Source organism: Apteryx mantelli, chromosome 2, assembly GCF_036417845.1.
Source record: "Apteryx mantelli isolate bAptMan1 chromosome 2, bAptMan1.hap1, whole genome shotgun sequence".
Lineage (NCBI taxonomy): Eukaryota > Metazoa > Chordata > Aves > Apterygiformes > Apterygidae > Apteryx > Apteryx mantelli.
This window is the reverse complement of record NC_089979.1, coordinates 172,520,797-172,540,493: the sequence shown is the minus strand read 5'-3', so window position 1 is coordinate 172,540,493 and position 19,697 is coordinate 172,520,797. Positions and strand designations below refer to the sequence as shown.

Sequence of the window (19,697 nt, the reverse complement as noted above, 5' to 3'; positions counted from 1 at the left end):
GGAGATGGAGGGAGCACGGGGGATGGAGGGAGCCCAGGGAGATGGAGGGAGCCCAGGGGGGTCGCAGCCCCCCCCCGGCCCCGCTTCCTGCCCTTCGCGGGCGGCGCCCGCCGCGGCCGCCAGGGGGCGCCGCGGTGCTGCTGCCCCGCTTCGCCCCGCCCCTCGCCCCGCCCCCGCCCCGCCTCGTGGCGCGGCGCCCCCTGGCGGCCCGGCGGGCGGCGGCAGAGCCGGCGGCGGCGGCCATGTCCCGCCGGGGCCTCGCTCAGGTAAGGGCCGGGCCGGGCCGGGCCGGGCTGGGCCGAGCCCCGCCGCGCCGCGCGGGCAGGAACCGCCACTGGCCCCGGCCCCGGCCCCGGCCCCGGGGCCACGCAGGGTCCCGCTTTCCCCCCCGGCAGCGCCGGTGCTGCCCGCCCCCGCCCCCGCCCCGGCCTTGGACATCTCCGGCCTGGCCCGGTGCCCTGCGGCGCCATAACCCAGGGCAGCGTGTGGGGCCGGGGGGTTGTGGGGCCGGGGTGGTCCCCCAGGGGGGCTGGTGCTGGGGGGATGTGGGGCCGGGGGAACATGGGGTCGGGGGGGTCCCCTTGGGGGGCTGGTGCAGGGGGTTGTGGGGCCGGAGGGGGTCCCCTTGTGGGGCTGGTGCGGGGGGGTGTGGGGCCGGAGGGGGGATCCCCTTGTGGGGCTGGTGATGGGGGTCTCTGGGGCTGGGAGGTCCCCTTGGGGCGCTGGTCCTGGTGGGGTTGGGCTGGGGGGGGGGTCAACTTGAGGGGTGCCAGGCCAGGGGGAGCGTGGGGCTGGGGGGATGTGGGGCCGGGGGGGTCCCCTTGTGGGGCTGGTGCTGGGGGAATGTGGGGTCGGGGGGTCCCCCTGGGGGGCTGGTGCTGGGGGGATGTGGGGCTGGGGGAATGTGGGGTCGGGGGGGTCCCTTTGTGGGGCTGGTGCTGGGGGGATATGGGGCCGGGGGGGGTCCCCTTGTGGGGCTGGTGCTGGGGGGATATGGGGCTGGGGGGGGTCCCCTTGTGGGGCTGGTGCTGGGGGTATGTGGGACTGGGGGGGTCCCCTTGTGGTGCTGGTCCCGGGGGGGGGTTGGGCTGGGGGGGGTCACCTTGGGGGGTGCCAGGCCAGGGGGAGAGTGGGGCTGGGGGGATGTGGGGCTGGGAGCGTCCCCTTGGGAGGTGCCAGTCTTGGGGTTGTGGGGCTGCAGGAGAGGCCCTTGGAGGTGCTGGTCCTGGGGGGATGTGGGGCTGGGGGGGTCCCCTCAGGGGGGGTGCCACTCCTGGGGGGCTGGGGGGATGTTGGATCTAGGAGTCCCTTTGGCAGGGGGGGTCCCAGTCCCATGGGGATGTGGGGCCGGGGGTAGTGGCTGGGGAGGTCCCCTTAGGGGGTCAGTCCTGGGGGAGATAGTGGAGGGGGCACCTTTTGGGGGGTGCCAGCCCAGGGGGGTGGGGGGGGTCTGGGGGAGCCCCCTGAGAAGGTGCCAGTCCCTGGGATGGATGTGGGGCTTGGGAGGGGAACCCCTTGGAGCAGCCAAGGTCAGGGGGGTCCCCAGGGGGGATTGGGGGGCTCCCCTGGGGGGTGCCAGGGCCCAGGGGCAGCTGTGGGGTTTGGGGATGGTCCCCTTGGGGGTGCCGATCCCCACAGGGGTGTGCGGAGCCCCGGGGGCCGTGGGGGTGCCCCACAGGGGCTGTTTGGCCGGGACGGGGATCTCACCCTCTTTCCCTCGCCTCTCGCTTCCCTCCCAGGTCTCGGCGTGGGACTCGGGCGCCGGCGAGCGCGGGCCGGTGCGGGCCATGGGGCCGCGGGCCGCCGCGGGGCAGGCGGAAGCCCACGCCCAGGAGCTGCGGGAGTTGCGGAGCCGGACGGAGAGGGCTGAGCGGAGGCTCCTGGCCTGCGAGAACCTGGTGGGGGAGCTGGGCAGCCACATGGCCGCGCTGGGCTCCCTCCTCCAGGGCTACGGGCAGCTCCAGCAGCGCCTGGACAACGTGGAGAACCTGCTGAAGAACAGGAACTTCTGGCTCCTGCGGCTGCCGCCGGGCACCCGGGGCGAAATCCCCAAGGTGAGAGTCCAGGCTGGCTCCGGCGGCAGCCGAGTCCTTGAGCCCCTTGCGCCGTGGTTAAAGCCTCAAGCAGGACAGCGGCTCGGCGGGGCCGTGGTGGTGCGGGAAGGGGGGCTCACGTGGGGTGATGCCTCACGCTCCTGCGTTGCCCCGCGGCCCCACACCGTGCGAATGGCAGTCACGAGCCGTGGGGCTGCGCTGCCCGAGCCTCGAGGCGCGCGAGCGCGGCAGGGAGTGCTGCAGAGCCGAACGCCGACGCTCCCTCGGCCTCCCCTGCCTTGAGGGAGCTCGCGGACGCTGACCCAGCGTGCGGGGGACCAGCAACCAGGGCACGTGGGGACCCTATGGCAGGAAGAGGCGGATGAGGGGGCTCCTACGCAGGTTGCCGGACCGGAGAGGGGTGGGAGTCAGACCCGCAGAGGCTCCTCTCTGTTCTCAGGATGCCGGTGACAAACTTTCTGCTACAATTAGATGTCCCAGCCTGGTTTTCCTGAACGCAAAATTCAAAAAGGAAAGGGGAGAGAGAGACCAGAAGCTTCTAGTATATGCAGAGGTCTGCCGCGTTTGCGGTGCCTCTCCCTTGGCCCTTGCACACACACACCTGCGCCCCGCGCTCGGCAGGGGCTGCCCCAGCGCTGCGCCGGTGGGACCAGGCCGTGCTCCAAATCCCACTTGGAGGCCTCCAGGCCTCCCGGGAATTTGTGAGCTCTGTGAGTGGGCAGGGGCCAGCCGCTGGCTTTGAGTTGCTGGTGCCTGGAAGGCCAAGTACCTGCAGGGCCGAGTGGCTTTGGAGGTGGTTTGGGAAATGCCAGAGCGATCTTAACAGTGAGCTTAGTGGGCCAAACATCTGTAAATCTTATAAAACTTATCATTTACCTGATAAATTTTATTATAAATAAATTTTATTATAAATTATAATAATAATATATTAATAATATATTTAATATATTTATTGTGGATTATAATGAATAAATTTATTATAAATTACCTGATGATTTACCTGATCAGGCAAGCCATGCCTTGCTCTCTGTCTGTCCTGAGCCTCCCGTGACCAAAGCCAAATGCTCACTGTGCACGTGCAGTTTCCAGTTATTTGTAACCGCAGCAGAACCCGAGCGCGTAACACTTGTGATTCCAGGTGCCGGTCACATTTGATGACATTTCGGTGTACTTCAATGAGCAGGAGTGGGAGAGACTGGACAGCTGGCAGAAGGATCTGTACAGGGCTGTGATGAGGGGGAACTATGAGACCCTGATCTCCCTGGGTAAGGCATGGACTCCGATCTCCCTGGGTTTGCTCCTCTGTATGAGGCTCTCTCCAGCGTAGGCTGCGCTGTTTCCCACTGCAGTCCGTCTGCTGGTCTGGCTTGTGCGACTGGATGTCAGTAACTGGCAGAACCTTTCCCGGGCAGTCAAACCCACTAGTTTTCTCTCCTTCCTGCTTATAAGCAATGAACAATCTCTGTAAGAGATATCCATAGAAATTAATAATAATGATGATATAAAAAATATCTATTACAAACAATATCCGTAACAGATGCTGTTCCTAATGACTACATAAGAAGTGGATCGCAGGGTCAGGGAACCATCATGATCTTGTGCATGTTTTCTGTCTATTTAGCCCTGATTTAAAGTAACAGGGATCTTGTCAATGTTTATAAATATCTGATGGGAGGGTGTAAAGAAGATGGAGTCAGACTCTTTGTGGTATCCAGTGACAGAACAAGAGGCAACAGGCACAAACTGAAACACAGGAAATTCCTTCTGAACACAGGAAAACAAGGGTGGTTTAACGTTGGAACAGGTTGCCCAGAGAGTCTGTGGAGTCTCCATCCTTGAAGATATCCTGGGCAACCTGCACTAGCTGCCGCTGCTTTGAACAGGGGGGTTGGTCTAGGCGACCTCCATAGGTGCCTTCCATTCTCAACTATACTGTGGTTCTGTAACAGGGATGTTCCCATGTGCCTTGGTAAAGAACTGTCTTGTTCGTGTTTGATCCTCATAAGGAAATCTGACATGTTCTTGCATGATTTGGGCTATAAAATATTCCCCATCAAAAACTGTTTCATGGGCACCATTAATAATGTGTTGGTTTGTACAGTTACTGGGAGTGAGGCTTCCCCGTTCACAATGATATTCTGTAGAAACAGAAAAAGCCTGTTCCTCTGATGATCCATCAGACATGGACATCTCTACAAAGCAGGAATTTCTCCGTCTCTACTCCAGACCTAAATTCATCTGCTAACGATAGTGCAAAAGAATTGCTCTTTAAATCATTACTGAAGTTGAAATGGGGGGGGGGGGGAGGGTGTTAAATAAAGACAAAGCCTCTCCCTCTCCTTTGAGATTTCAAGTCACCTTTTATTATTTAGATTTTCTCTATACTTGAGCTACAGCTGTTCTTGTGTGTGAATCCTGCTGTATGGGCAAGAAATCAACACCACCATTTTGACTGTTACAGCACAGATATCTGTGTCGGTATTACCTGCTTGCTCTGGGGCTAGGGAAAGAAAGATCTCTTTAAAACATTTGGGAGTTCAACAGAATAGAAGTCTGGCCAGTTCCTAACAAAATATGCTGTCCACTGCTCTCCTGTCCCGTGAGCAGACTATGCTGTGTCCAAGCCTGACATCCTGGCCCAGATGGAGAGGGATGAAGAGCTCTGCACCAAAGACAGTGAGGAACCGCCACAGACGGGTATCCAAGACAGTCAGGAGCCCTCACAGACATGCATCCAAGACAGTCAGGAGCCCCCGCAGCCACCAGAAGAGACAGACGGGAAGGAAAAGGCATTGGAAGAGGAAGTCCCCATGGAAGCTGACACAGGTGAGTTACATGGGTGTCATGAGGACATGCTTCCCTGGGCTGTTCCTGTCCCAGATTTCTTGGAAGATCTCCTAGCAGTGTTGTGCTGGAGAGAAATGAACCACTCAGTCTCTGCTGGCTGTACTGACTAGACCTCCATGGAGTGCAGAGGGATCTTACCTTCGAGAGGAACATTAATGTTTGGGCAGATGAATCCCATGCAGAAAAACTGACAAAACATGTTAGGAAGGGCTGGGAAGGCGTTTGGAGCAGTGGGACAGATCTCTTGTGATCCCTTACAGCTGTTTCTGTGCAATTCTGCAATCCTTTACCTGATTGCATGCATCAGCCCTGGTGCTTCCATAGATGCTCCTGCTTGCTTTTGTGCTGAGAGGAGACGTGGTGGGAAGCGAGGAACCTGGGCCCCCTGCAGCAATGGGAAGAGGAGGCTGAAGGAGCTCTGTTAGGGCTATGGAGAGCAGAAGCAGTCCGGAGAGCTTTGCGACTTGGCGTGGAAGAGTTGGAAAAATGAATTGCCGTAGTGGGAAGGTCGGGCAAGGAAAGAAGGAGACATTAGAAAACCACAAAGAGACCCTGACAGAGCCGAGAGAAAATGACACTAACAGGAAGAGCTGTGTTTGAGAGCTCTTTCATGCTGGAATGAGGAGCTGGAGGGCTAAGAAGCTTCAGGAAGGGTTGGGTGAGCACTGGCAGGCAGGGCAGAGGACAAGGCAAGCCCTGTCCTTTGAGGAGTGTTACCAGGGAATGGCTCGTGCCAAGTGTGTATTTGGGGGGATGTTTGTCAGGTGTTACAGGGAAGAGAGGAGAAAGATATTACATAGAGACAAAGCCTTTTCATCTCCTTTGAGATTTCAAGTCACCTTTATTATTTAGATTTTCTCCACACTTGAGCTACAGCTGTTCTTGTGTGTGAATCCTGCTGTATGGGCAAGAAATCAACACCACCATTTTGACTGTTACAGCACAGATATCTGTGTCGGTATTACCTGCTCGCTCTGGGGCTAGGGAAAGAAAGATCGCTTTAAAATGTTTGGGAGTTCAACAGAATAGAAGTCTGGCCAGTTCCTAACAAAATATGCTGTTCACTGCTCTCCTGTCCCGTGAGCAGACTATGCTGTGTCCAAGCCTGACATCCTGGCCCAGATGGAGAGGGATGAAGAGCTCTGCACCAAAGACAGTGAGGAACCGCCACAGACGGGTATCCAAGACAGTCAGGAGCCCTCACAGACATGCATCCAAGACAGTCAGGAGCCCCCGCAGCCACCAGAAGAGACAGACGGGAAGGAAAAGGCATTGGAAGAGGAAGTCCCCATGGAAGCTGACACAGGTGAGTTACATGGGTGTCATGAGGACATGCTTCCCTGGGCTGTTCCTGTCCCAGCTTTCTTGGAAGATCTCCTAGCAGTGTCTGTGGGAGAGGGCATGGCAAGCCTCTGTGCTTAGAGGAGCATTACCAGGGCAAGGCAGAAGTCCTGGGTTGGGGGGCAGGCAGCGTCGAGGTGTTACTGGGGAAAGTAGAAGGGGTTCAAGGACCTGAACACAACAGGAGGGATGAGGTTGCTCTGAAGAAGTGACAGCATGTGGCACCTTGGTGACTTTCCTTTCAGTCCTCTCTCTGCTTTTGGAGCTTGCGTGTGGCTCGCTCCAGTTCCTGCTAACACCTTACATGTTTTCCTTCAGCGCATGTAATGGCTTCATGAGCTGCAGCTTTCTCTGGCTCTTCTTCGTATTCCCAATACATCTCCAGCCAGGATCATACCAGAGCAGGAAGATATGAGAAGCTCTCCAGGCTCTCTGTGGGTGTTTAAAATTGCTGTTCTCTTCTCTGCGAACAGAACTCCCCATCTTGGTGATGAATGTCATGTCCCTGAGTGCACAAGAAGAGGAGTTGAGCAGGGAGGATCAGCCAGAGACAGAGGTGGAAGAGGACCCAGTTGAGTTCAGCGCCAGTGAGTAACCCTGTACATGGGTGACAGGGTGTCCTGCAGGCAGGGAGCAGCTGTTCCAATTTTATAGTGTCTCCCAGCTCTCCAGTGTGCTTGAAATGGGGATAGAGAGGAAAGCGCTGGGGCTCTGGCCAGGAGGGTTCATGGCTTGCAGTTGGTTCTTTTGGTGCCTGCAGAGAGGGGGAGCTGGAGACACGCAGGGATTTCTGAGAAGGGCAGTGTTGCATGGCCATGGCAACCCGGGCTGTTTTCAGACCTCTCCTTTATCACCTGGTAAGGAAGAGGGCTGGTGTTGGGTGGGGCGTCTGAGCCCTGCCTGCGGCAAGAACAACAGTGCAGTCAGGATTCTTCTGTCAGAAATTGTGGGAGAACTATGCTAAACCGCGCAGCAGCATAAAGAGAGGGTAGCGTTCAAGCCAGCCTGGGCAAGAGGAGAGTGGGCAGCAGAGAGCAGTCCTGGATCCCAGATCTGGCTGGAGCTGTTGAGCCTCAGCAGCGGAGCAGAACAGGGAGGAGGGAGAAGGAAGTTTACAGCAGTAGCGTGCTTCCTGCCTCCCGGCTTCACTGCATTGCAGTAGCGCTGGCTGCCTGACCTCACGCTCACATTGCCTAATGCTTCCCGTGATAAGGTCCTCTTCTCTGTTGCGGGAGCAGAGGAGGTGCGGGACATAGGAAGGGGGGACGGCGGTCTGCAGAGACCCTCCGTTCGGCTGCTGAAGCTTTGCCAAGCTAACGTGCAGAGCATGTTCCTCCTTCAGGGACTTCAGAGTTTATTTCTGGGCATGGTGCACAGAAGATAAACAGGACTGGTTCTGGGCAGGGCTTGTGCAGACTAAATTGCCTGGCTGCGGGGGGGATTGTGGAGAGTTCACCGCAAGTCTGAGTTGCACCGCCCTCATTAGGGTTGCTTTGCCTTTAACATTCGGCGTTTAATGCTAGTCACAAGTGTGACAGAAGTGAAGAGCCTGGAAGTGCTGCAGATTGGCTCTTCAGTGATCTTTTTTTCCTGCTACGTCTTGTGGCAGTCACTGCTGCCGTGGTTTTAGAGGTGGATCCCTTTGCGCAACCCTGCCGTAATTGCACTGCAACAGACCACAGTCTTGGTGCTTCCTGGGAGCTCCAGATTTGCTGTACCTGAGACCACACTGGGTTACTTACTGCATGTGGGCAGGACTCTGTGCTCTTTCCAACTCTGTTCTCAGATTTCTTGGTAACTCCCTTTTTGCTAAAAGCCTGCCCAGTGCTTTGGGACTCAACCACAACCTGGGATCGCCCTAAGAGCATGAACGACTAATACCTGTATTGTCATTCCATTGCAGAGGAAGGCTTTTCACTGAAAAATGAAATGGCGTGTGAGGGGACTTCTCCTCCTGAAAACGTGGAGGTGAAGGAGGAAGCGCCCGAGGCATTGCCAGAGGTTTCCACAGCCTCTCCTGACCTAGAGATCCAGAAATGCCCAAAAAAGGAGGAGGCCAAGCCCAAGAGCAAGAAGAAGCCGAACAGGTGTTCAGCCAGCAGCCTGCTGATGGGTACCTGTCGTCGGGGCTATGTGCGGGAGTGGGCGCACCCCTGCACCGAGTGTGGGAAGCGATTCCGTCTGAAAATCAACCTCATCATCCACCAGCGGAGCCATGCCAAAGAGGGGCCCTATGAATGCACGGTGTGCGAGATCAGCTTCGCAGACAAAAGCCATCTCGACCTGCACCAGAGCATCCACACAGAAGGCAGGGCCTTTGGGGCCAAGGTCTGGGGGAATGTCCATCCGGAGTTGAGGATCCGGCCGAGGAGGAAGTTCTGCGGGGCTCTCTATGGAAGCGCCCACAGCCTGGATCACAGGGCGCGCGCTGGGGAGTCCTGGCTGGGCCAGGCAAAGAATGAACCGGACGCAAGGAGCCTGTCCAGCACGCGTTTCTCCCAAAACCACAGAAGTAGGACTCATGAGAAGTCTTTGCTGAAGTGCACTGTTTGCCGGAAGAGTCTCTCATGCCCCTTTTCCCTTCGGAGACACCTGCAGACCCACGCCCGTGACAGACCATATCACTGCAGTGACTGCAAGAAATCCTTCACCCGCAGAACGCACCTTTCACGCCACCAGAAAATACACGACCGCCAGAAAGCCCTGGATATGGTCCAGCAGCCCAAGACAGCCCAACCCAAGGCTGTCCCGCCAGGGCCCAAGCAGCCCCAGCAAAGAGAAGCCCCAGGGTTACCCAAAGAAGGGGGTGTTCCTTGCTCACTAGATCATGCGTCGAAGAGAGAGGTTAGTCCTGCACCCACTGCAACCAAAGCTGATGCTCTCTTGGTCAGTCCTGCAAATCTCGTACTTTCAGATAAGCACTGCCAAATCCACTGCTTTGGTGGCAGAGCAGTCCAGCCTGTTGTAAGACTAGGAAATAGGGCAGTGGTTTTGGGGGTGACTGATAAATGACAATAGGAGAGATCCAAACTGCTTGTGTCCCTAGAGAGAAACAGCGTGAGTGTTGAGACAGATTTTGGACATGGTGGGGCACTGGGGTTTGTAGACCATCTGTAATCTGGATTTGGTGAGCTTTCCTGAATTATAGAATGAATCAAAACTTGGATACCATCAAAGAGAGCAAATTACAGACACTCGTAGTGATACAAAATGCTTTACCATTCCTCAGACTCTTGTGTCTGCTGGCTGATGCAAGAAATTAACCCACACTGACCTTCCTAGATTATCAGATATCTCTTCTGCAGCCCTTGCAAGGGGAATTGCAAACAGGAACTGAGCTCACCCATTACATGATGTTGGAGCTGATCCCTTGGATTTGGAAATAAAATTGCACAGTGAAGAAGACGGACAGAAGGGAATCAGCCTGAGAGTAAGCCCGGCTGGATTCCCAAAGAGCTCATTTCACTGCTAAAGTTTCTTTACTATGGGGCAAAAAGGGGAGAAAGTCTGCGCTGTCATCTCAGGGCCACTTTGGCAGAAGCAACAGTTCACCCTGTTGGCCTGGCATCTCTGAGGCTCCTTCCTGTCCTAGCCATGCTTGTCATATAACCCAGCCCAGTGACAGAATCTGATTGCTAAGTGCTAGATCAGTTTGAGAATATCTGTATTGCATAGGTGAGCTTGACATTTTATGCAACAACCACAATGGCACATAAATAGAATGAATCGAACTGCGATATTTTCTGTTTGCAAGGATGCTGCGAGTGTTTCTGAGGCCCCAGCAGCATTACTCCTTTCAAAGAGCCCATCCTTCAACGACTGGAAATATGTAACAGGGTTAATATCCCTCAGGCTAGTAACAGGCATAGATGGAGAGTCCCTTCGGAAATACGTAACGGGTAAGATTACCCCAGCCCCCCCTGCACTGCTGCAGCAGGCCCTGCGAGGACCCCTCCTCCGCCTCCGATGTGTCAGCCGGGATGTCCTGACACACGCCGACGACGCTGGGCTCGTCCCCTCCGCTCCGCACTGCTGCAAAGGGAAGCCCCGGTCTCTGCATCCAACGTAGCCATGTGCAGAATCCATCAGTAACTGATCCTGTGAAAGACTAGTCATGCTAGCTACCTCAGACGCGCCCTGGAGCGAGATCTGCCCGCGGGCAGCCCCTAATCGGCGAAAGCCAGGCTGGGTTAGCTGACGTGGCTCAGGCATCCCCAAGAGTCCTTTCAGCTGTTCACGTCCACAGCCAGAGCCCCCCATGGATGTGCACTAGTAGGAAGCACGAAGCACATGCGCAGAGGGATCAAGCCTGTCCTGGTGGCATCGCTGTGCATGGCAAACTGATAGGCTTTTAGGACTCTTGATTTTAGTTTTCTGTTTTCCCATTAAATTGTGTTTGATGTAATAGTTTGAAATGACCAACTCTTTCCCTCCCAGGCCAGGGGGCAGGGTTTGCTCAGAATGTTTTTCACTTTTCTGGCCGTTTGCAGGGTCTAACGGGCTGCAGACGGGGCTGCTGCTGGCAGTGTGCGTTGGGCACTGAGATAATGTTGTTCCTGCTGTGTCGTGGTGTAACTCGTTAGTGCTCAGCGGACTGCACCCGGGGCAGCACTGCCGTTCCCCTCCGAGGTGGCGTCGGAGATGGAGACACGGAGGGTCTCCTCCTCAGAGCTCCTTTCGGATGCACAGAATGTCCCAGCGCTCCGGTGGGCCGTTTCCTTGCTCCCGTTTCCCGTCCCTTGAGATTGCAATGCAGAGTGTGCCTAGACTGTATCGTAGCCATGAAGGGGTGACGGTGGCCAGACAAGTCAGCCCGCGCTGCAGAGCCCTGTGAGATGCAGAGGCAGTCGATGCCTTATGGTCTGTGCTGCGATGGTGGGGCCAGGGAGCAAGCTCGCGCTCTGGCCTGGGTTCCCCCAGCCGGCACGGGCGCAGCTGTGTGGGCTCGAGTGACCGAGCTGGTTACCGCTGCCCGGTTGAGCCATTGATGCCTGTGACTTGCGTGGGATGAGTGAGCTGGGGCAGCGGTATCGCCAGTGGGCAGAGCTGGGCCTCTGAGCCCGGCGCGGGGTCTCGTGGAGGAGCTGGCCTCTCCCTCGGGCTGATTGCCCAGCCCAGGGCCTTGGTATGTTGTCGTGACTGGGACCGGCGTTGGTGTGAGGTCCCAGATCTTTCTCTCAGGCTATGGGATTAATAAAGTATTTGTCCGTACATTTTCCTGTTTTTCTTGGTCTTCCTTTTGCAGCATTTGTACACCCGTAGCTGTGATCACACACACAGCGGTGCCTTCGATAAGCCTGGGGTGTATTTCACCATTTAACATTTCACTGAAACACGCTGCTTTGAGCCTAGGATAATGTTTGGAGCTCTGGTCTCCGAAGACAGTCCCACTGACTTTTCCTACGTAGATTGCTGTGGTGACGCAGTGCCCGCGCTCCAGCCGTGCTCCGCTCCTTGGGGATGAGGAGGAGGACGTTCGCGGTGACCTAGGGACGTTCACCGTGTGAGTATCGACGTCAGATACACTGATTTATTCGGGAGAGCTCAGAGCAGGAGCTGGGAGTTGCTTAGCTACCCGAGGCGCATCGTGAAGTCCCGTGGGACCAGTGCCGATGAGGCGGTGTGCCGGCCATCCGCTCTGCAACCACCAACAGCTGCTGTTGTCTACAAGCCAAAATGAAAACCTCCAAGATCCGAGCACCGCTATTGTACCGACCCCGGCGTTATCCCAGGTGGGATCTGAAGGGCGTGGGACAGCGCTGGCTCCGCTGTGCTGCGGGCAGCGAGAACAACAGCCCGGTGCATGGTGCGTTCCCGGCTGTTCCTCGCCTCTCCGCTGTGAGTGATGTAATGACTCAAAGCATTAATAAAGCATTAATGTGGATACCGAGCGGTTCGGGCCAAGGGAACACCTCTTCCATCCCGAGCTGGAGGAATTGCCTGTGCGTTGGAAGGCGTTCGTGACACAACCGCGGCACACCCTGAGGAGCGGAGCTGAGGCCGGGGCCGTTTCTCCTGCGGAGAAGGCAGCTGAGATGGGTCTGAGCGGACACCCGCGGTGCTGTGGGAACGGCGACCGGGCGCGCAGACTGCAGATCGAAGCAAATGGCAGCAGCAGCAGCTCGGGGAAGATCACGGAGCCGTTGCTCGTAGCGCTGCGATCGCCTCCGGATGCGGCGACGGACGGACGAGCCAGAAAAATGCTGGGTGTCCTGAGGCAGAGTGCGAGAGCGAGTCAGGGCTTTATGTCGCCGTAAGGCAGAACACGGGGGTGGGAGCGTCGGGAGGGCTGCGCGCACCGCTGGGAATGTCAGAGCAGGCAGCTGGGATCATGGCATGGAGGCACCACCGTCCAGGGAGAGAGCGAAAAGGCCGGGGCATGCCCGGGTCTATGGACTCGCGAGGGGGCAGTTTAAATGCCACGAAACACCCGGGAGGCGACTCCGCCGCTACCCGCCGCCGCGCCTCGCACCGGCTCCCCAAAGGGAGACCGGGCAGGGTTGCCCATAGCCAACATGGCGGAAGCCGCCGCCGGCGCCCTCAGCCAAGATGGCCGCGCCCAGCTTCAGCGGGAAGCAGCGGCGGCGGCCATGTTGGCTACGGGCTCCCGATGGGCGGGGCCGAGGTGTGCTCCCGGCGTGCAGCGCGGCCCCGCGCCGGCTCCCGCCGGGGCCATGGCCGCCTGGGCGCCGCCGCAGGTAAGGGACGGTGACGGTGACGGTTCCGGCCCCGCCGCCCGCCCGGCCCGCGGCCGTGCCGGGGCCTGTGTGTCCCCGCTTCCTCGGGGTGACCCCCCCCCCCGGCTCCGGGTGTCCGCCGGGGTGCCGTCATCGCCACCCCCCCGGGTGTCCGCCGGGGTGTCATCGTCGTCACCCCCCCCCCCCCCGTCCCCGGGCGGCCTCACCGATGCCGTTGTCACCCCCCCGCTGTCCCCGGAGTGTCCCCCGGGGCGTCACCCCCCCCCCCCGGGGTGTCCCCAGCACCACCCTGTCCCAGCTCCCAGCGCCGGTTCGACCCCGCGGATCTGCCGCCCCGGGAGGCTCCGTCCCAAACCGGCATCGTGCCCTGGGAGCGCGGCCTGGCTGTGCCCCCCCCCCCCCCCCCGCCCCGAGGCCCCGGCGCCCCTAGGGACACGCGCCCCCCCCCCTCCCCACGGCCCTGGGGGCAGGACGCTCCCACCGGGGCAGACCCCCCCCCCCCCCCCCCCGTCACGGGGCCGAGCCCAGCAATCGCTCCCGGGGGGCCGGGGGGGGAGCCAAAGGGGCCGGCTTTTAATCTTGGCTCCTGGAGCTCTTGGCAGAAGCGCGTGGAGCTCTGAAAAGCCCCTTTCGGATTGCTTAACTTTAGGGAAGAGTGGGGCAGTTCAAGCCCCTGGGGGGAAACAGGCTACTGAGATCCACGCGGAGGCGCCGAGTCTCCGGGGCTGTGGGGAGCTGGCCCGTGGGAACGCGCCGGGCAGTGCGGTGAGGAGAGGGCTCTCTTCATCCGCTCTGCAGCCGCTTTGAACTGAGCGTGCCGTCGCTTCAGCGCCTTTCCTCCTCTCTCTCTCTCTCCTGGCGAACAGGCGCAGGGATGGGACTCCGGACCCTGCTGCCCGATGCCTCTCCAACCTGCCGCTGTCCCGGAGCAAACACCTCCCCAGAACACGGAGATTTCCATGCGGACCCTCGTGGCAGCAGTCCAAGCCGTGGAGAGGAAGGTGGATTCCTTTGCCACACGGCTGCTAGACCTGGAGGGGAGAACAGGGGCAACCGAGAAAAAAATATTTGACTGTGAGAAAACAGAGATGGAGTTCGGGAACCAGCTGGAGAGCAAGTGGGCCGCGCTGGGCACCCTCATCCAGGAGTACGAGCTGCTCCAGCGGCGCCTGGAGAACATGGAGAACCTGCTGAAGAACAGGAACTTCTGGATCCTGCGGCTGCCGCCCGGTGTTAACGGAGACATCCCAAAGGTACCTGCCTCTTCCTTTCAGCAGAGCAGGGGTGACAGTGGGGTGGCCTTTTTCGTTTAAAAGCCTTTGAGTTAGAGCAGTTTAGTTAGCTTCAGGGTGTGTTACTGCCTTCAGGAATACTTGAACTGGGGGAAGGTCACGCTAGCTGTCGAGCCTCATCTTTCCTGGGTTTTTGAGTGTGTGAATTAAGGTTCCCGTGTGCTCCGAGGGGACCGGTTAACCCCACAGCTAGCAGGGCATGTGGTTGGCATCCCAGGCCTTAAACTGGCTGGCACATCGGGGGCATCAGAGAAGCAGAGCGCTCATGCCGGGATGCCAGGGAGCCTTTCTTGCTTTGCCTCCGCTGCCACCCTGGTCACACTGTTCCTCCTGTGTCTCCAACACGGAGCCCACGTCCCGTGTGGGATGGGATCGTCCTTCCTGATGCCAGGGCAGTGTGAGCGATGCCAATTCAAGGAGCATCAGCTCACTCCCTGTGCCCTGTGCCTGGGACACGCTGTTCGCTCACACCCCCTTGCAACGGCCAGGGACGCAGCTGGGATTTCCCAAACCGCAACGAAGTGCCCGCTGGCAGTAGGCAAAGGGAGACCACGGAGCACGTCTGTCCCCCTGTGACGCTCCTGGCTGGGCCACCACATTCCCACGTGGCTGTGTTACTGCTGAAGTCCCCCGGCACCAAGCTCCTCTGTCCCCAGCAGGACTGTTTGCCTTGCTGCCACGCACCCAGACGATTACCAGCACTTAAATCAAGTGTCAGCGCTGCACACACAGGTGCTGACAAACACTAGAGACTCTTTGTAGAAAATTGAAACGTAGCCCCAGCTGGAGGGAGCTGTAAGACACCTGCAGGTACCTTTACCTGGGATCTGTCTGTCTTTTTCCCCTCAAATGCAAGGCCTCTTTCTCTGTTATGCATTTGCAATGTCCTGCATTAAAACTAATTTAGAGCTGCAGGACTGTGCTCCCGTTGCCCCCATTTTCCTAACTAATCTCTGGTTGCAGCAGGTGCACGCAGGCCTCCTTACACCGCTGAGACCATTTCCTCAAGTGCTGCGCTGTACTGGCTTTCCTGCTAGCAAATCCAACCTCTTTTCCCTCCCCTCCCGTGTCTCTCGTGTGTGTAAATACTGGTTAAACTAGAGCAGAGGCAGTGCTGGAGTGGCGATGTGCGTGGGCTCCTTGTTCTCCGGATTGGCCACGCATCGGGTTGTGACACCCAGCGGTGCCGAGCTGAACATTTGCTTGCAGGTGCTGGCAGCGTTCGACGACAAGACGGTGTTGCCCCACGAGGAGCGGGGAGGCCGGGAGGACCGGCAGAAGGAATGGTGCAGGAACGTGCTGCAAGGGGCCTGCGAGTCCCTGATCTCGCTAGGTAAGAGCTGGGGCGAAGCGCCGCTCCGCGAGGCTCGGGGCTAGACGCTGTATGTGCTCTCGGCATATAAGCAGCGAGCGCAGCTCCATCCCATCCACCTGCCACGAGGTCGCGGTGGTGAGCACAACCCTCCATCCCATGCGCAGAGCCCTCTCCGGGCTGACCTGGACCTTAGCGTGACACGGGGAGGGGTCTGCGCAGCACTTCGCGTCCCGTGCAGGGCAAGGGGCTTGCCGTACGGTGCGCGAGGCGTCCCGAAGGAAAGGGACGGGTAACGGCGCTTGCTGCTGCCCGTCCCTGCGGGTGGGACGGGCTGCCACGTCGCAGGGCCGCTCCTGGTCCCGGAAGCGCTGTGGCGGCGGTCGCGTCTGCCCGCCGGACACGTTACCTCTCCCCGCAAAGCCTGTCGTTAGCGCCACGGACCATCGCCTCTGCAAACCCACTCGTGACTCTGTTTTGCTGCCTTCCAGGGAGGTGCAGTGCCGGCCCCGTTGGCCGATTGCTCCGTAGCTGTTCGCTCCAGTGAGGGACTCTAAACTGTGACTCTGCCTTTGGTTATCCCCTGTCGTGTCCTCTCCCATAAGCAGACTACGCCATTTCCAAGCCTGATGTTCTGTCTCGGCTCGAGCGAGAAGAGCCACGTCCAAGGGGGCGACCGGGCCAGGAGGGGAGAGCGAGCTCCGCGGACCCCGGCGCAGGTGAGGGGCGCCCGAGCGTCGCACGGGTGGGCCTGAGCTGTCGCGTCAGTGCGTCCTGCCTGCTCTGGAGCCGCCTCTGCGATCACCTTGGCCACCCGGTGTCCATCTCGAGCCCTCTCGCCTGCTGCAATACTGCAGTGCTCCAGAGCTCTGGCTTTTGTTCCCTCTATATCCGCTCTGCAGGCAAAGCGGGTGGTGAAGGTGTTCTCCTCCAGCAGTCTTATTTCACGTTACTCTGAGTAGTTTACGGAATTACTTCTCAAAGGCATGAGGTTTCCAGGAGCAAATAAGCGGGGATGCACCGCGTGGTGTAGGAGCTGTGCAGGTACTGGCTGTGCAAACACACCCAGGGTACGGTCCATCTTTGGCCCTACGCTCGCTTGGACCTGGCACGCAGGGGGGGAGCAGGGAGAACAAGAGGATTTTGGCTGCACTAAATCCAGCCGGACCTTTTTGTGGCTGGGATCTCTGTCAGCGACCCCAGTCGGTTAGACAAGCTGTGGTGCAGGGGAGAAAAGTCCTGTTCTCTGAGGGTCGGTGATTTCCTAGGGAACTTAGCTTAATTTTCACCTCCCCTAGCAGAGCCTCTGAGCCGCAGCCTGGAAGTCTCTCCACAGATCAAGCAGGAGGAAGAGCAGGTCAAGGAGCACCAGCACGATGTGGAAGAAAAAGGAGATGCTCGGGATGCCCCAGCAGGTGGGTGATGGGCCCAGGTGGCCCTGAACACTGCAGATAAGCTCGAAAGCAGGAGGGAAATTAAGAACTCAGCCTCAATCGCTGCTCCCCGTCACGCTGGGGCGGTGACCGGCGGCTCTGCGCTCCCGCAGGGCAGCTCCTCGCTGGGGCAGAGCCCTCAGACCGGCTGCAGCACAGAGCCGAGGGGACTGGCAGGAACCAGGTCGCGTTTTAGCCTCGCTCTGTTCGCAGCTGGCCCTCGCTGCTCATCGGGGTCTCCCAGCGCTGCCCGGAGCAGAGGTGTTCACACCTCTGGTGAACGCGTTCTCGCCCGTGCGCGTGCGGCCGTGCCGTCGCTGCTCCCGCGGCCGGGATGCTAGCATCCAGGGACGCCCTGCACAGCTCTCCGCAGCCCCGCTGCTGCGCTCAGCGCCGGCCTCGGGGCTGGGCAACACGGCCGCCCTACGCGCCTCCACGCCGGCACCCCCACGCAGAGGCCGGGGCCCCTTCGCGCTTGGTTTCCATGAGTTTGCAAGTTCATCTCGAAGGTGTCTGTGACGCCTGGGGGCCGTGACACCGGCCCGGCTGTGCCGCGGCGGCGTGTGACATGCTGGCGGCCGTTCCCGCCTGCTCCCCGGGGCAGTGCTGTGCTCTGATGTCGGCCTCTCTGTTGCAGCAGCAGCCTGGCTGCCCGGCCGCGAGAGGGAGCAGGACACGGAGCGGGACGTGACAGCGCTGGAGCCGCCCCGGCCTGCGGCGGGAAGGCTGGACGGCAGCGCTTATCCAGGCACGCAGCAGGGCCGAGCAGGTGAGGCTCCGCAGAGCCAGGATGCAGCACGAACGGGCCTGGCCCTGGAGCGACCCGCCCTGCCCGAGGGAGGTGCCGGCACGGTGGAGGCCGCGGCAGCGAGACCGTTCCTGTGCTCGGCCTGCGGCAGGAGCTTCAGCCACCAAGAGCTCTTCGCCCAGCACCAGTGCACGCAACCGGGGCGGCACCCGGCCCGGCCCGGGCAGCGCCCCCAGGGCCTGGCACCGCCAGCCGGCGTGGTCACGCAGGGCCGCGCACATGCCACCGGCCCCCGCGCCCACGTGTGCACGGAGTGCGGCAAGAGCTTCGTCCACCAGTCCACGCTCACCACCCACTACCGCACCCACACGGGCGAGAAGCCCTACCCGTGCGGCACCTGCCCCAAGCGCTTCGGGCGGCTCTCCACGCTGCTGGAGCACCAGCGCACCCACACCGGCGAGAAGCCCTACGCCTGCGGCGAGTGCCAGAAGCGCTTTGGGCGCCTGTCCACGCTGGAGCAGCACCGCCGCACGCACACGGGCGAGAAGCCCTACAAGTGCACCCAGTGCGAGAAGAGCTTCACGCGCCTGGCCAACCTGACGGTGCACCAGAACACGCACGCCGGCGAGCGGGCCTACCGGTGCGCGCAGTGTGGCAAGAGCTTCGCCCAGAAGCCCTATTTCCTCAAGCACCTCCACAACCACTCCCGGGAGAAGCCGTACGAGTGCTCCGAGTGCGCCAAGAGCTTCGCGTGCCGCTCCTGGCTCCTGCGGCACGCGCTCACCCACGGCGGGGAGCAGCCGTGCCGGCGTGGGGACTGTCCCGAGAGCTTCGTGCAGCCCGAGCTCCTCCTCGAACGCCAGCGACTCCACGGTGGGGAGCGCCCCTGCCCTGCAGCCCCCCGCTGCCCGCCGGCCCCCCTTCCGCCCCGCAGTATGGGCGAGGGCCAGGCTTTCCCCCCACCGGAGCACTGGGGCTCAGTGCTGTCCGTGAAGGTGGAAAGTACGGAGTAACGAGGGGGGGCGCGGGGGCGGCTGCCCTGCTCCCTGCCCCACCTCGTGCCGTGGCTGTTGCCATCCGGATGTATTGAACGTGAGCCGCAAGCGTGTCTGACCGCGCCGCGGGAGAAGCGCCGTGAGGGGCCGATGCCGCGCAGCGGAGGGACAGACCCAGGGATGGTGCCACGGTGCTGGGATGTTCCTGGCCCCCCCCCCGTGTAGGGACCATGGGGTGGGGGCTGCATCTCCCGGGGCATTGCTACAGTCTTGAGCTGCTTCTGCTGTGAATAAAGACGCCGGGAAGGTGGCCGGAGCCTGCCCTGCTGTCGGGGAGCCGCGCTCTTCCCTCCGGCCGGGCTCCGTGCAGCCGCGAGACCACCGGGAGACGCCTCGAGGCTGAGGGAGCCGAGCAGCCTGCTCGGCCTCCAACAGGCGCCGGCTGCCCCCGGCCCACGGAGGTTACCGCCGCCTCGAGGAGCGGGACCCAGCGCGGCCTGGCGTTACGGCGGCAGCGCCCGCCGCGCCGGGGGGGCTGCGGGGGAGCCGGGGCAGAGCCAGCAGCCCCGAGGGAGCAGAGGGGAGAGGGGAGGTGGCAGGGCTGTGGCGGGTGCCAATAGACCCCCAAACCATGGCAGGGCCCCTGCACGCCCAGCTGGAGGGAAAAGCTTTCAACCCTGGGACACAGCGTTCTGCAGAAGACCTCTCGCGCTCGGTCTCGGGGGTGGGCCTGAGCCTTGCGGAAGGCTGCAGGGCCCTCGGAGCAATCGGGGATGCGGCGGGAGGTTTTGCCGGGGGTCAGCACTGCGGGGGGGGGCCCCCCCCTTCCTTCCCAGCCTGCGTGGCAGGGCTCGGCCCGCGCCAAGCCCGTGGGACAGGCGCCTGCTGCCCCACGAGTACAACGAGACCGGCCCCAAGTCACCGGTGCACCCCGGGCACGGCAGCACAGCAAACACCGAGCGGCTGCCCGGTAATCG

General features: G+C 60.4%; 1 protein-coding gene across 1 annotated transcript in view; it reads left to right on the top strand.

Annotated features, from left to right (window-relative positions):
• The first annotated feature begins 225 nt into the window (after positions 1 to 225).
• The window catches only part of LOC106496054 (uncharacterized), a 41,519-nt gene continuing 22,047 nt past the window's right edge, over positions 226 to 19,697 (top strand). The window contains exons 1-13 of the mRNA XM_067292232.1: positions 226 to 266; positions 1,740 to 2,054; positions 3,193 to 3,319; positions 4,662 to 4,880; positions 5,989 to 6,207; positions 6,716 to 6,829; positions 8,146 to 9,239; positions 12,728 to 12,940; positions 13,807 to 14,193; positions 15,442 to 15,565; positions 16,153 to 16,263; positions 16,843 to 16,959; positions 17,615 to 18,736. Coding sequence (XP_067148333.1) covers positions 243 to 266; positions 1,740 to 2,054; positions 3,193 to 3,319; positions 4,662 to 4,880; positions 5,989 to 6,207; positions 6,716 to 6,829; positions 8,146 to 9,239; positions 12,728 to 12,940; positions 13,807 to 14,193; positions 15,442 to 15,565; positions 16,153 to 16,263; positions 16,843 to 16,959; positions 17,615 to 18,736 — 4,186 coding nt within the window. The 5' untranslated portion in view covers positions 226 to 242. The remainder of the gene's footprint in view (positions 267 to 1,739; positions 2,055 to 3,192; positions 3,320 to 4,661; positions 4,881 to 5,988; positions 6,208 to 6,715; positions 6,830 to 8,145; positions 9,240 to 12,727; positions 12,941 to 13,806; positions 14,194 to 15,441; positions 15,566 to 16,152; positions 16,264 to 16,842; positions 16,960 to 17,614; positions 18,737 to 19,697) is intronic.